The 15,548-nt window shown below is 63.9% G+C and overlaps 1 protein-coding gene across 2 annotated transcripts in view; it reads left to right on the forward strand.

Annotated features, from left to right (window-relative positions):
* The window catches only part of INPP5A (inositol polyphosphate-5-phosphatase A), a 144,844-nt gene that overhangs the window by 55,162 nt on the left and 74,134 nt on the right, over positions 1-15,548 (forward strand). For both annotated transcript variants that reach the window (XM_036027465.1, XM_028511903.2), the window contains exons 3-4: positions 3,180-3,280; positions 6,449-6,536. In XM_036027465.1, the coding sequence (XP_035883358.1) occupies positions 3,180-3,280; positions 6,449-6,536 (189 nt within the window). The remainder of the gene's footprint in view (positions 1-3,179; positions 3,281-6,448; positions 6,537-15,548) is intronic.

Raw genomic sequence — 15,548 nt, forward strand, 5'->3', positions numbered from 1 at the left:
TGTAAACTTTTTCTTTCTTTTTGTATCGGCTTTGTGGGGACTTGTTGAACTTTCTTTTGTTCACCTTAATGGTATTAGAGTGTTTCACGGGGCTCCTAGTGTAATAGCACCCTCTTCTGTCCGTCCAGGCAAGTCCAGGTACGTGAGGGGCTCGAGAGTGTCTGTCTGTCTCAGCAGGTCCGACTCCCCCTTTCCGTCTTTTCTCCTCTGTCCCCACTGCCCACGGCTGCCCCCTCACCCCGTCTCCCTCCTTCCCCAGAGCGGAGTTGCACACGGTGCCCACGCTCTGCAGCCTCTTCCTTGTGGACCTGCTGACGAGCCGGGCTCTCCCGTGATTCCAGGCCCCGGGCTTCCTGAGCCCAGGCCTCTGAGCCTCAGGCCCCCGGCTCGTCTCCCTGGAGCCGGGCTGCGCGTCTGTGCATCTGCAGTGCCACCCCGCGTGCTCACAGTGTGGGGCCATCTGCGGGGTCTTTGGAACCTCTCCTGCTGGTGGCTGGGGCTCTGCTCTGTTTGGTCTAGCGGAGGTGACCGGCAGGGGTCCTGTCCCAGGCCCCTTCTGGCTGCTCCCCGCTCTCTGGGTTCCCTTCTGTTGCTCTCTCTGGACTATTCATCTGCTGTGTCTGTCTGGTCCCCGCGCCAGCCAGCTGCGGTCTTTGGGGAGAGTGGGACTTCCTGGCAGGCGTGGCCCCTCTGCGTGTGGCTGGATATGCTGCCTCCCCTGCCTGTGCCCGCCTGTGTCCCCAAGGCCGGTGCTTGCTGTGAGACCCCAGGGAACTGACCCCGTTCCCCACACAGGACGAAGGGTGGTGGCCCCTGACCTGCACTCTCCTGACGCTCAGCAGCTGGGCACCAGGTCCGCAGAGCCTCCCCTGGCCCCTAGCCATGGGCCCAGTCTGCTCACGTCCGTGGGACCTCCCCCCAGGCCCCCGGGGTCTGTCTCCTGGCTCCCTGCACGCTCCCCGCCCCCCCACCCTCGGCACCTTTCCTCAGGCCCTTCCTCAGGCTGTGCTCCCTGGTTTCTGCCCCTCTGCCCTTGGCTGTCCTGTCAGCGGGGTGCTGGGTGCCGTGGGGCCATCTCAGTGCAGCCCGAGTCTGGGTCCCTGTGCCCAGCAGCCTGGGTGCTGGGGGTGGCATTCAGGATGGGGTGCAGCCCGTGCATGGGTCCAGTGGGGTGTAGGAAAAGCCTGAGGGAACTTCCGTCCACACCCAGCTTTAGGGAAGGGCCAGGCAGGAGTACCTGGCCTCCCCATGTGGCCTAAACACATTTCCTGGTCTGAATTTTCCCCCTTTTTATTGCTTTTTTTAAAAGATTTTATTTATTTTTAGAGAGAAGAGGGGAAGGGAAGGAGAAAAGGGGGAGCGAAACGTGAATGTGAGAGAGAAACATTGATTGGTTGCCTCTCTCACGCCCACCGACCGGAGACCTAGCCTGCAACCCAGGCATGTTCCCTGACTGGGAAGGAACCGGTGACCTTTCGGTTTGTGGGATGATGCCCAACCCACTGAGCCCCACCGGTCAGGCAGAATTCCCCCTTTCGAAAGAACAGCCCGTGCTATGGACCATGTTTCCCTGTCACCGCTGACAACAAGGCTGGGTCTGATTGCTCTCCTGGGGAGGGACCAGCCCCTGCACCCCCCCCATCTGCCCTCGAGAGGGGCGGCTGCTGCCCTGGGGGCTTCCGACCGCACTGCAGGTCACGTGCCCCACTGACACCCACGCGGCACAGCCCTCACAGAGCATACACAGGGCCCGGTGCCCACGTCCTCCGTCCCCGCGGCCAGCTCTCTGGCTCGGCCTGGCTGAGTCCTGGGCATAGTCACGTTCCGTCCACGACGGCACAGCCCTTGTCCCCAGGCGGCCCGGCAGCCCTGGGCCAGTGGGGTGCCGCTGCACCGACTGCTGGGCGCTGGCTGCAGCAGGAAGCGGCGGTCCAGGCTAGGTCCCTGGGGCTGCCGTCGGGGCGCTAGGTGTTGGTCCTCTGGTGCGGGGGCCGCCTCTGGGACAGGGTGCTAGGGAGGGACGGCGAGTGTGCAGGGTTTTGGTGAGTTCTGCAGAGCCAGCCAGTGCCGCCCTGTGTCAGGAAGTGCCCAGGAGGCCGGAGGAGAAGGACAGAGCCCAGTGTGTGCAGCCGGCAGGTGGACAAGCGCAGTTAGTGTGACAGAGCTTGGCCGGGGACGCGGAGAACAGCACCTCTCCACTGCCAGGAGTGCCAGGGCCCGGGGTGTCTCTACCACCGCCCTCCGCCTTCTGGCCCTGTGGCCCCCACTCCCCAGTCCCTCTGCTCACAGGAGCCCTTCTCCCGACTGTACCCGGGGCCGGGCAGAGCCCCTCCGAGGCTCTCGTGGCACAACTATTGAATCTCCCCAGTAGTGGCCCCATGAGAGACGCACTGTCCCCTCTGTGAGCACGTGCTGGTCAACACCTACTCGCGTGACCTGTGGGTCACCCGGCTGCGGAGCGAGCCCCCGTGGGGGTCACCCCAGCCGCCCGTGTGCTTGCCACAGAGGGTCAGACACGGGTTCGTGCTGTGACCCGGCATTGTCAGAACTCCCATCGCAGACGTGGGCCTTCTGTGCTGCCATCCCCCTCCGCACGGGCGTGACGGTGCCCGAGCAGCCGCACGCAGCCCCCAGCGACGGCACAGGGCGGCGAGTCTCCCCCCGGTGTCGGCGGAGCCGAACACGAGACGCCGAGAGCAGCGGCAGAGGAGGGCTGAGTCTTTTCCCGTGAGCCACGCTGTCCGGGAGAGCGGGACGCTGGTGCTCAAAGCCCACGCTCCCTGGCAGCGTGTCGGTGACACAGGACACAGGGCCAGGTCCCAGGACACCGGGGCCAGGGGCTCGGGGTCGTGCCGGGAGCTGACGGTCAGAGCGGGGGCAAAGGTGACGAGTCATCTCTCAGGTTTCGAGGGCGGCTCTGAGGTCTGCCTGTGACCCTCTGTCCAGTCCCGGGCGGGGGGGGGGGGGGGCAGCCAGGAGTGACCCCAGCTCAGGGCTCAGCGGCCGATGCAGAACTTCGGTCGAGAGGCCCTCTGGAGCCTGTGGAGGCCAGACCCTGGGACCGCCAGTCGGGCCCGGGCTCCGTCTCCTGCTGCCTCGGGGTCGCTGCGTGTCCGGGGAAAGATGGGGCCCGGAGGGGCTCGAGGTCTCACCGGCCCTGTCCTGTGCTTCCTCCTCAGGTCGTCCACACGCACAAGCCGCACTTCATGGCCCTGCACTGCCAGGAGTTCGGGGGCAAGAACTACGAGGCCTCCATGTCGCACGTGGACAAGTTTGTCAAGTAAGTCCAAGTTCGTCGAGTTTGTCACGTGCCGAGCCCCTGCTTTCCGTGGAAACGTGGGTGCAGCCTCACCCGGTGAAGCCCCGTGGGCGAGCTGCAGTGTTCCAGGGAGAAAAGGTGTGGCCCACGTGGGCAACAGCACGCCTCCTGGGGACACTGCAGGTGACAGCGCCTCCTGGGAGGGGGACAGCAGAGAGACAGTGATGCCTTGGGCTCAGAGACTTCAGCCCTGGGTCCCAGGTCGGGGGGTGTCCCACCTGTGTGTGCCAGGGGTCACACCTCGTGTGGTCTGATGGCTTCCGGCCTGTTGCTGCTGAGGATGGGGACAGATGGACAGACAGGACAGGTTTCATGTAGCAGCTCACAGCTGTGTTGGTCACAGCGAGAGGGGGCAGAGCTCCTGTGTCTTTGGGGAGGGGCGCTCTGTTGTTTGGGAGGAAGGAACCAGAGGCTGCTGCACCCACACCCGAGCCCCGGGGCTCTGCAGAGGAAGCAGGGGCCCCAGGGCTCGGCATGGACCTGGAAGTGGACGCGTGGGCCATGGGCAGAAGCAAGTCGGAGGGGCAGGCTCTCAGTCTGTGAGTTCCCGCGCTGAAAGGCTGTGTCCCCGTCTGGCTGCCAGTGCTGGTGGCTGCTGGAGCACCTTCCTCTCTTGTGCTCTGCCTCTGGCCCAGGTGCCCTCCCCACCTTTGTGCACTGCTGTCTCCACCCCTGTGTCCCTACAGTGTGGCACTGCCTGCCCACCCCCGTCCCCAGACTGTGGGCACGGTGACTACTCGCCCCGCAGAGTGTGGGGAGGTAACACTTCCTGACTTCTGGGGCTGGTCGCCCCAGGCTTCCGTGCCGGGGGCGCGGGGGGCAGGTGCCGGGCTACGGGAGGGTCCGGATCTGTGGACTTGCTCCCTCTCGACCTGCTGTTCAGCTGGGGTGCCTCCAGCCGCTGGTACCAGCCTCGGGCCTCCTATTGGGGTCCTCAGCACCCATCCATGTTTCCAGTTGTTAAATTGCGGGGAAATTGGTTAAAGGGCAGGTTTTTAAAAGCTGCCAAGTTTTCCCTAAGCTATAATGTTAGGGAATCCCAGTCATTCCACATGTTTTCTCAGCACCTGACAGACTCCCAGTGAAGTGACCGTGGGCGAGCAGAGGGCCAAGCCCGGCTGCAGGAATGGTGACTCCCAGACCTCCTCCGCCCGCGTGGAGCCTCCTGGGGGGCGGGCAGCCGGGGCGGCGGTGTGGCCCCGACCCCAGTGAGTGCAGCCCGTGCGCTTCCCCAGGCTGGTGCAGGAGCGAGTCGCCGTGTCACCTGCCGGGAAGCACAGAGTTGCATCCTGCTTCCCATGGCGGCTCTCTGTCTGCTCCCAGGGGCGGCGCGCAGGGACTGTGAGCTGGAAACGGGGGAGAGAAGTCCCACGGCGCTGGGGTGGGCAGGGGTCTCTGCAAACAAAGTAAGACTCCGGTCACACGTGGGGAAAGCTAGCTGCAGCACACCTCACTGACGGAAACCGGTGCTCAGCGCATGAGACCTGCTGTGTGTCAGCGAGAAAAGCAGCCGCTGGGGAACCGGGGCCTTGCACAGCAGAGGGCGTGCAGGGGAGTCGCAGACATCGGCTCCTCCGCGGGCCCCAGCGACCCAGTCCCAGCGGCCCCTTTGGTCCCGCGGTCCTGTCCTCCTGTCCTCCTGTCCTCCTGTCCTGTCCTCTCCCGGGGCAGGGGTTTGCACACGACACGCGTCGCGTGGCTTGGCCTTCAACAGCCAGCGCTGCTCACGTTCCCCGCCCCACCTGCGCTCCGTGGGGCTCCAGGTCTGCACCTGGTGCCGCCTCCCTTCGGCCTGGACACCTCTCTGCCACTGCAGCTCGACACCCCACGAGTTCTCTCAGCTTCTGTTTCCTGAGAGAGAGCCTTGGTGGTCCTCCTGTTTGGATGACGTTTTTGTCGCAGGCAGGACCCCAGCCCCTCCACATTCGTGCAGCCCTGAGGGGCCGCCGCCCCTCGTCCCGGCCTCGCGCTGGTCTGGGCGAGCGGAGCCTCGCGCCCGCCTGCGTCCCGCACCCTGCTTCCTGCGCTGGGGCCCTGTCCTGGGGGCCGGCTCGCAGCCGCTCCACTGCCACGCTGAGTCTGGTTTTCTCCGTGTTCCTGCGGCGTCGGGCTCCTGGAGCTTTTTCAGGCTGTAGGTCTAGTTTGAATCAGACTTCGGGAAAGCGTGTCTGTTATTTCTTTAAATGCTGTTTCTCGAGTCCTGCCCTTTGCTCGGTCCTCACACCGGTTTGCGGGCGCAGGGCCCTCCCGCTCTCCATCTTCGGTCGCCTCCCGCGGTTTGGACAGTGTCTGGGGCTGCGTTTTCCCTCCAGGATTATTCCTTCCGTAGGTTTCCGTCTACTCGCAGGTCCCGCCAGCGAGATTGTTTCTGAAACTGCATTTTCCAGCTCTGGGAGTCTCTTCGGTGGTTTTCATATTCGGGTCTGTCTTCATGCTCACAGTTTCCCTCAAGTCCGTGGTCGCGGCCACGGCAGCTGCATCGAGGCTTTTCCGTGAGTCCAGCCGCCCCTGCCCTTCGTGGGTCTCCCTCTGTTGGCGGCTTTGCTGTAGCTCATGGGCCCTGTTCTGCTGCTTCTTCGCAGGCCAGTGGTGTCTGAGGTGACGTGGCAGGAGCGCTCCGTGCCCTCCGTGTCTGGGGCTCATTTCTTTCTGCAGAGACTTGGGGGCTTGCTCTTGCCTGGAGTCAGGGCCTGAGCATCCGTTGGTGCTTTGCAGGCTCGTCCTCTCCCTCCCCGGCCCCACGCACTGGCTGTCACATGGCACCTTTTCCTCCTCCACGGCCCCAGCTATCGTGGAGCAGGGGGTGGGGGACAGACCAGTGAGTGAGCAGGCAGGCCCCTTGCTTCCTGTGCCCGCTCTGGTGCCCGCGGGGGCCTCCAGGGTGCCGGGGGCTCCTGTGCCAGCCTTGTTTACAGAGATCACTGGGAGGGCGCCTTCAATGGGCTTTCCTGGGTCTTAGCTCCTGCCACCCCTCCCTGTCTTTCCTCCCCTTTCTTCCCCTTCTCTGCCTTGACCCACCTTCTCACCCTGGTCAGTGGTGTTTCCAGGGCGATGTCACACGTGCTGTCCAGGCCATCATCCGGGTGGGTGTCTGTGTGACTTGTGACTGAAGGACTCTCTTCCTTCCAGAGAGCTGCTGTCGAGTGACGCGATGAAGGAGTATAACCGGGCGCGCGTCTACCTGGACGAGAACTACAGGTCCCAGGAGCACTTCACGGTGAGTGCCCGCGCCCCGAGGGAGCGCTGCCAGAGCGCCGTCCTCTTGTGCCGCGGGGAGCCGGTAGCTGCGTTGCAGGCTCATCCGGGCCCAGCCAGGCTCTTGGGGCCTCGGACAGCCTCGGGGTGGAGGTCTCCCTCCACACAGCCGGGGGGATGCCTCCCGAGGGGCTGGCCCCAGGGAGAGACACAGAGACCTCCGTGGGACTGGGAGAGCCTTGCCCCTCCCCTCCGAGAGTCCTCGGTCTAGGCAGCAGGGGACACCTGGGACGCAGCCCCAGTGAGGTGCACAGCCGCAGGTGCGGGGGTGGCTTCTGGGAGGAGCAGACGCCGGCCAGGTTGTGAGCGGCTGGTTGCTGGTCTGGAGGACAGACGTCCCTCGCGCCCTGGCTGTGGAGAAGCCGCAGAGCCGCCGTGCGAGCTCAGCGTCCTCTGCCTTCTGTGCCCGCGGCGCGTGCCGCCTCACCTTCGGCCCGTCGTGCCGCACGCCCAGGTGCCTGTTTGCAGGCCTCGTCCTCGGGGCGGAGTCGGCAAGGGTGCCTCGTTCTCAGCTTGTCCTGCGCCTGGGAGCCCGGCCTGGAGCAGGCGCTGTGTGCTGGCTGCTGTGGGCACGGGTGCCCTGGGCCGGCTGTGGGGAGGGGCACCTGTGCAGCAGGGGCAGGGATGCCCGCGTCCCCAGGCTGAGACAGTAACTTTGTCCTTTGGGTTCAAGAGGCTTCTGTCAGTTTCTCGTCTTGAAATTCGGGGCATTAGTGCCCCTTAGGTGGTGTCCTTCTGTTGCTGAGACACCACTGTCTCCAGAGTCGTGTCTCCACCTTCAGCTGCACCCGCCGTGTCCCACGTCCCTGGTGTCTCCTTGGCAGTACCTCCACTCCACTCCACTCCAGCTGGCCTTTCCTCCAAGCTGCTCAGATACACTGAGGCCGCAGGCCCACCATACCGGCTTCTCCAGCCCCGCAGGCGCCCCGAGGTCCAGACGCAGCCCCTGCCTTTCTGCCCTGCTTTTCCCCTTCTCCCTCCTGGCTGCCTCCTTTAAGTAAACCCTCCCCAGGCACCTGCTTTCCCCGGCGATAACCCAACTCCCTGCCCGCTCCAAGCAGGACTGCCCGGGTGAAAACTGCGGCGGCTGGAGGAAAACACACTCATCGGGGCTGACAGCGGGCGGGGGCCGCACCAGAAGAGACGGTGAGCTTGAAGAGGTGGCAGGAGAGACTATTCAAAATAAAGCACACAGAGGGAAACGAGTGAGGAGTCACAGGGCGTCACTGCCCTGCGATCGGCGTCTGATAGACATGTGCCTGGGGTCCCCGAGGGCGGGGGGGGGAGACGGACAAACACGTGGAGAGGTAACGCATGGATCTTTTCAGTCTTTGATGAGAGCATATGGACCATAGAGCCCATCGTAGCAAGCTTCGAGCAGAATGCACCTCGTGTGCCACGGCACACCTGGATCAGATGGCCGCCGGCAAGGTGCACGGAAGGCTCCCCTTCCACTGTCGTGCTCAAGCGTCGGTCTCTGCCCACTGTCTTGGCTCTGTGTGAACGCCACCGAGTCCCTCGGCAGTCATCGGTCCCCTCGTCCTCCTGTAAACCGTCCTTGGGTCTTCGCAGCCTCCATTACGTAGAGGACAGGTGTGTTTTAAAATGCGAGGATGAGGACAATTTGCTTTGCAGAAGCAAGGTAAAGGGAAGCAGGAGAGGCTGTATCAATGCCAACGTGGACTTCAGGTCAAGGAAGGTTTCCAGGGGCGGAGGGCGTTTCGTAGGGTAGGGGGCTGGCTCCTCAAGTGTGTGCACGCCCAGCACGGGGACGCACCCTGTGAGCTGAGAGCTGAAAGGACGCACGGACCTCGGTCCGGGCAGTGGGCACTCTCGGTGATCGACACTGCATGTGGACAGAGAGACGTCATGACCACCGTGACCTCATGACCCGTGGGACCCCAGTGAGAGACCAGCATGTGCAGCCGCAGAGGAGGGCACAGCACCAGCAAGGGCGAGGACAAGAGGGGCACAGACTGTGGGAGGGTAGCTGTCAGCTCCCGCCGCCCCACAGAAATGGCTGTCACTTGAAGACTGGAGGGTTTTGAGAAGACTTTGCAGGACGAGGCTCGCCACGGGGCTTTTCCGCATAGGAGCCGGGCAGCCTGTGGTCAGGGCGTGAGGCCGTGTCCAGGGCTCGTGCCCAGGCCTTTCCACCTGGCTGCTGCAACGCAGGCCGTTCCCACGCCTGGGCAGGACAGGCCTTTGTGTCCACATGGACCGTCCGTCAGGACACGCCGAGATCTGGGCCACAGACAACCTCAGCGTGTCTGCGGGACCGAGAGCGTCCACACCGTGTCCTCTGGCCACAGGGGAGGTGAGTTCCAGGTGAACAAGGGGGAGGATGAAGACTTCCAGACGCTTGGGAATAACTTGCCAAGAACCTAAGTCAAAGAGGAAGTCAAGGGAAATGAAAAGACACCTCCAATTACATAAAAATAAACTAAGATCCTTCAAAGTGTATGAAATACACCTTGGAGAACAATTTTTAGCATTAACTGCTCACGCTGGAAAATCTTCAGTGCAGAGCAAATTAGCCCGAAACAACTGGAGGGAGGAAACGGTGAAGCCACAGCGGGAATTGACACAGGAAGAGAATGACGGAGAGTTCAGTGAACTGGCTCCTGGGGAAGGTCATCAGCCCGAGCCACCGTCCCCAGAGGACCAGGACGGAATATCTGGGACACAGACTGAAGCCACGGGGCCCTCGGGCAGTCCAGGACTGGCCCCTGAGCTGGGGCGTGCCGTGCTGAGGGTCAGGCGTCGCTTACTGCACAGGCGCCGCCTCCACCCACACGTCAGAGGACGATGGTGAGGCTCCTCGCACGCTCAGAGGCCTCAGAAACAGGGAGGGAGGGACCCCGACGCCTGTGCCCGGAAACCGTGGCCTCGTGGGAGCCGGGGCCTGGAGCTCCCCCACGCTGTCCCCTACGGAACTGTCCCCCGGGCCTCGCGTGCTCCTCCTCCGTGCTCTGCCGGTATCTCTCGGTGCGTGCTAACATGGTAACTTCGCCTCTCCCAGCCAGAGCGTCTGGTCGGCGGCACCGAGGAACAGCGGGGCACTGGAGGGGCACCAGGGCCAGCAGCTCTGTTTGGGCCCACCTCATCCCTTGAGATTCACCTCCAAACATCGTTTCTCCATTTGCATGGAGAACAAACACCTGAAAAGCTAGCATTCCCACAACCCATCCATTTCCCTGAGGAAATAACTGTTCTTGCCAGCAGCTGTGTATCAGGATGGTCCTCAAAAATGAAACAGTAGCACAAATTGGAAGTAATTTAAACACCCAGAATTTGAGGCTTTCACACGGTGGAACCATCTACCACAGGACAACCTCTGTGACGTGGGTTTTACGAAGGAGGCCCCCTCCGGGGCTCTCGGGGAGCAGGCAGGCTGTGTCCCACGCTGCCGCCGCTGCAGGGTCTCGCTGCCGGGCTGTGCACTGAAGCATCGAGCTAGGCGATAACATGACCCCCAGTCCGTTCTCCAGTGCAGGGGTTTCAGACGTCAGACCACTGGAGCCACGGTGCGCCCAGTCAGAACTGGCTGCCAACTGTGCCTTTCTCATAGACACGGCAATGGCACCTTAGCTGGGGACATGCTGGCTCCGCAGCTGGGGCCTTAGACGGGGCAGCGTGTGGGGCCACCCTGGGCAGACGGGCCCGGCACAGGCACGAGGCCCCTGAGGCTGTGTGTCCTGCTGTCTGCAGGACAGGACAGCTCTGGGAGATGGGGAGGAAGGTTTGCCCATCCTCCAAGGATGTGGGGCGTCACTTGCACCCCTCTAGTCCAGTGGTGCCTACGGCCTGGCCTCCTCTCCAGGGTGGCGTCCAGCGGGACAGCAGGGACAGCTGCACATGGAGGGTGAGAAGGGGCCGGCCGTGGCTGGCCCAGGGAGAGGAGTGTGTTTGTCATCCGCCGCCTGACTGTGAGGTGATGGTTCTCGAGGAAGTTCTGATAGACCCTGCGCCTGTCTGTGATGCTGTCCCCTGCACGCCCGTCCATCACCCCTCGGTGGTCATGCCTGGGACTGACTCTGCCGGGGGCCTCTGGACGTCCTGCGGGGGGACCCTGCCCCTCTGGGTCCTAGGCAGGGCTGAGCAGGGCTGGCCAGCCGAGAAGCCACCCTCCTGCCCCAGCCTGGTGGCCTTGGGCTGTCAGAGGGAGGAAAATTTAATTTTACAAGATTAATGGTATTGGAGTGATATTTTTAGCTGAGTGTGGTTCAAATAATAGGCCATTAATTGAAAAAGGAAATTGAAATGAATTTATCTTGTACATAAATGCTGTCACGGGTATTAATAGGGATCAGAAAATAGTGGCCTGTTCCCAGAAAGATGTTGAACCTGACGCTGCACCTGGTGCGTGGACGTGATGGGGGATTTGCCGCGGCTCAGGATCATGGGCGGGGGCTCTGGGCCAGAGGGTGGGCTTCAGGCCTGGGGGTTGTGCAGCCTGGAGGGGCTGTGGCTTGGAGGGAATTGCTCCTGGAGGGGCTTTGGCCGGGGGGGGGGTGCCTTGGGCCTGAAGGAGACGTATGCCTGGAAGTGCTTGGGCCCTGGGGTGGGGGTGGGGGGCAGACGGAGGCCGTAAGGGGGACTGGGAGCAGGGACAGACCCCAGAGAGGCAGGAGGCAGCCAATGTCCATCTTCACCAGCAGATGGCATCAAAGCAGCGTTTCCTGCCCTGAGCTTTCGGTACAGGAGGTGCGTAGACTTCAAAGTGATTAGGTTACATTTCGTTTGCTCCTAAGAACCGTGCTTAGTGGCCATTACGGAAGCAGGAGGCTTGTCTGTTCCGTTTGGGGCTGAGAAGACAGGTAGCATCCCTGCCCCAGGCCTCTGCTGCCTGTCTCCTGGCGGTGCTTTCCCCTGGAACCTGAGGGCTGGGCACCTGTTCCTTCCCAGGAACTGCTGGTCTGATGTGGTGACACTGGCCCTGACAGGCCAGGGCCCCGTCCTGTTCTCGGGAGTTTGTTTACATGACCATCACAGGGTGGACTGAGGCCCTCTGGGCTGGACGGGATGGCCGGGAGCTCACGAGCTGCCTCCAGGGCCACTAAGCGCCCCGCCCTTTTCTCTTGGCGGGGACTCTGGTTTGTCTGCTGTCCTGAGCGAGGCCCCGGGGCAGCAGCTTCGTGTGTCCCTGCTCTGCCCAAGCCCGGGGTCTTGCCAGCACGTGCTGGGAGCGCAGCGCCCCCGCCCAAGCCAGTAAGGGAGCGGAGTCCTCAGAGTGGGTCAGACGCAGGTGCCCTTGGCCCTCCTGCAAGGGCCCGGGGGCCGCAATGCCCCCCGTACCAGCTCAGCAGAGAGTGCCGTCCTGGAGACAGAATTTGTGTCCGTCGGTGTACAGATGTGTTTGAGACCATGGATTGCACGGCAGGGGGTCTGTGTCTGGGACCCCCACGGGTGGAGACTGGGAAGACGAGTGGGTGCACTAGGGGACCTGAGAGAAGGCAGGAGCAGGGGTGTGGGGGAAGCTGGGAGGCAGTGACCGCGGGGCTGCACCCCTGTAGCATGGGCTGCCTCCCAAGCCCTGCCCCCTGCCTGGGGCTTCTGGGGGTGGGTCCCCAGGGGCCTGGAGAAGAGCGAGCTGGCCCTGTGGGGGCCGTACCAGTGCCCTGGGTGAACGTGCAGTGGGCACCCTGGATGGCCTTTCCCTGAGGGAACGATCTCACCTGCTCCACCACCCGGAATCAAATGTACTTGATCCCCACCAACCCCCATGTGTCTGTGCTGGCCCAGAGGGAACCGGGGGTTCCAGCCTCGCCACCAGCAGGTGCTAAAACTCTGGTCTGTCCCGTGGGAAAGAAACATTAGCGGGGGCTAGTGTCCCTGTGCCGGAGTCTGAGCAGGGCTGGGCCCCGCTGTCCTTCCTGGGCATCGCGTGCCAGGACCTCCCACTCAAGGGATGGGACTGGTCGTTGTTGTGGACACTACCAGGCCAGGTGGAGGCCAGCAGCCACCGAGGAGCAGGGGCATCGTGGTTGCTGGTTTGTCCTTCCTGGGCTACGGGCCCCACTCACTGTCTGGGAGGAAGTGGCTGCCTCCTCCAACATACCCTCTGTCCTGGGCCCCTGCTTCTTCCCTCCTTCTTCCCCTCCTTTCCATCTCTGGGCCTGTCCCTCCCCAGCTGGCCCCCACCTCCTGCCAAGACCCTGGCCCCTTTCACCGAAGGGCTGTGCCTCTGTGTGTGTGAGTCCTGCCTCCCGGGGAGGACAGCGTCACCACCTCCGTAAGTCACTGGACTTGGTGATCAGGTCCCTGGGGAACTGTGTTGACAGTCAGGCATGCGACTGGACTCCGGGCTGCTGGAGAGATGGTTTGCCCAGAAACGCTGGAGAGGGACCTTCTCCATTACAAGGACGGGCCCTAAGGGGACGGCACTGCTCAGACTGGACCACCTTCTCAGGACCAGCAGTGCACGCCCCTCATCCCCTGTGGGTGCCGGCCCAGAGTGTGAGGAGGAGGTGGGGGACCCCGCCTAAGGGCACTCAGGGCTCTCCCGTGGCCAGGCGAGTTAGGCGGAGCCAGGGGGAGGCTCTGGGGGGGACACTGAGCTCCTTGCGGCATCAGGTCCCCTGAGATTGCCTGGGTTACCTCGGCATCCACAGAGGCCCCAAAACGCTCTCCCAGAACCCCCTGCCTCCTGGGAAACGAGCTCCCTGGGAGGCCTCAGGCGGCCTCTCGTGTCACGATGTTGCTCAGCGAGCTCCACCACACCCTGGCGGCCCACGGGCCCTGACGCCGAGGACGTCCTACCTTGTCTCTAAGGCTTCCGACTGAGCAGAGGGGGGGCGCAGGGGCGGCGTCTCATCTCACAGGCACGTGGAGGGGCGCGGAGAGTGGAGAGCCTGGGCGTCAGCAGGGGACAGCTTCCCCGGGCTCCGGCTCCAGAGACGGCCAGCGAGGAAGGAAGTGCAAGTCTGTTTCCATGGAACTCCTCATCGCCTTTGCTGACTGCAGCAGTAAAGCATCCAGCTTGGGGTGGCCTCCACTGTTCCTGTCGGTCATTTGTCTGACCTGTGAGGTGGCAGACGGGAGTGGGCTGTATTTATGGGTGCATCTACACGTTTCTGGGGACCGCCGAAGGCCCCAAGCAAGCACCACCAGGGGCTTCCTGCCTGAGGCTGTCCTCCTCACCTGGTGACCCGTGGGGAGGGGGAGGAGGAGGAGTCTCCTGGCAAGATGTGCGGGCTGTCACGGGCACCCCAACACGCTGTATCGGAGGGGCCCCCTGAGGAGCGGGGCCGGTGCCAGTGCCCCAGGGAGGGCCGCGGTGCCACTGTGGGACTGCGGTGAGTGTGCTCCTGCGTCCAGCCTGGAGCCCGCGCTGGCCGTACACGGCAGGGTGGGGCTGCTGGGCACAGGGACCCACAGAGGCTCCTGAGCTCCCTCGAGGGGCGGGGAAGAGCGCGGGGCAGTCGCTCGTCTCCGAGGGCAGGTGGCACCGCCCGTCTCCGGGAGGCATGGCCACGGCCTCCTGCTGCTGCGGCCTTGTGCCTCCCTCGGTCGTGTCTGTTGTGGGACCGGCCTGTTCGGCAGCTGCCTTTGCCAGTCCTTGCTCGTTTCGCTGTCGGCCTCAGAAGCGTCTGTGCAGCAGAGGGGCCCGTCCGCTGCAGCGGTTTGCCGAACTGATGCCGCGGCCCCTGGGGCCGTGGGCACGTGTGGGAGGACTGGGGCCGGCCTGGCGCCTGCACAGCTGCAGTGCGAGGAGGGGCCTCTGGGGGAGCGCAGCTGGGTTGGAGGCCGTGGCAGCTCTCAAGCACGCAGGCAGCGGCTGCTGGCTGGGCCCTCGGTACCTGGGAGAGGGCGGCCGGCCAGTGGAGCAGCTGCACCCCACCTCCCTGGTGACTGAGGGTTGTGGTAACACGTGGCCATTCAGGCTGCCCCTCAGAGCTCCAGAAGCGGGGTTCCGTCTGGGCAGAGGGGCCTGGAGACGGAGATGTGTCGGGCCCTCAGCACCCAGGAATCGGCATCACCACCGGGGGCTGGGGAAGGCCTCTGGGTGTCAGTGCTTCCAGTGCCCTGGGGGTCCCCGGCTCGGTTCTCTGCCTCCCAGCGCCCCGGCTGGCATCGCTACCTCCTTGGTCACATGGTCCCTGGAGAGAGGCTCACAGGCGCAGCGGTTCGGCTGCCCCTGGAGCCCCCCATGGACACATGCCTGCGGGCGTCCAGCCTTCCTTGGACGCAGGGAGGAGGGGCAGGCTGTGTGGGTGGGGATGGCGCCGCCCCTGCCCTGGCCTCGAGTCTCGCATTGCAAGCACCCCAGTCCCGCAGGGTCGCAGTCCCAGCAAAGTGGGGGGCGGTGCTCCCCATGCTCAGACCCTGCTACTTCCCAGCCCTGCGCCCCCAGGGTCGGCCCTCCCCCGGGGAGCCGTGCTCCTGCATCTCCCTCGTCAAGGCGGTGGCTCCTGGGCCCAGGGTGCCTTGACTGCTGTCCCCAGTGACCCTGGCCCTCCGCCCACCCCGTTTTGCCTTTGCATCGCCGTGAAGAGGGTCCACACCTTGGCCCTGGCAGTCTGCTTCCCAGGGGGCCAGGCTTCCCTCTAAGAGTGGGCGTCTGCTGCAGGGCATCAGCCACGGCGTGGCCCGTCGTCCTGCCCCCTCGAGCCGCCATGGGAGTGCAGCCTGGAGGCAGCGCTCCTTCCAGGGAGACGCCCTCCCTGCCTCTCCCTCCTCCCTCCATGACTGCCCGTCCCCGTCTCTGCTTCCCTGAACCAGATTTTAGGGGGAATATATGGAATATTAATGGGGTTTACTGATGTTCTTTGATCCAAGGAGGGGAGGCAGGCAGACGCATTTCTGATGCGGGAACTAATCTGCTCCAGCGGCCCCCCCTACCCCCCACGGCCTGTCTCCTGCCCGCACCCTGCCCGCGGTCCAGACAGGCCTGATGAAGTGAGAGGAGCAAGATTGGTTTTCCGAGGGCACCGGGCCCCGTGCGCAGCTAAATCACCGTCGGCAGGCGGGG

This window comes from Phyllostomus discolor, chromosome 5 (assembly GCF_004126475.2).
Source record: "Phyllostomus discolor isolate MPI-MPIP mPhyDis1 chromosome 5, mPhyDis1.pri.v3, whole genome shotgun sequence".
NCBI classification, from domain to species: Eukaryota; Metazoa; Chordata; class Mammalia; order Chiroptera; family Phyllostomidae; genus Phyllostomus; species Phyllostomus discolor.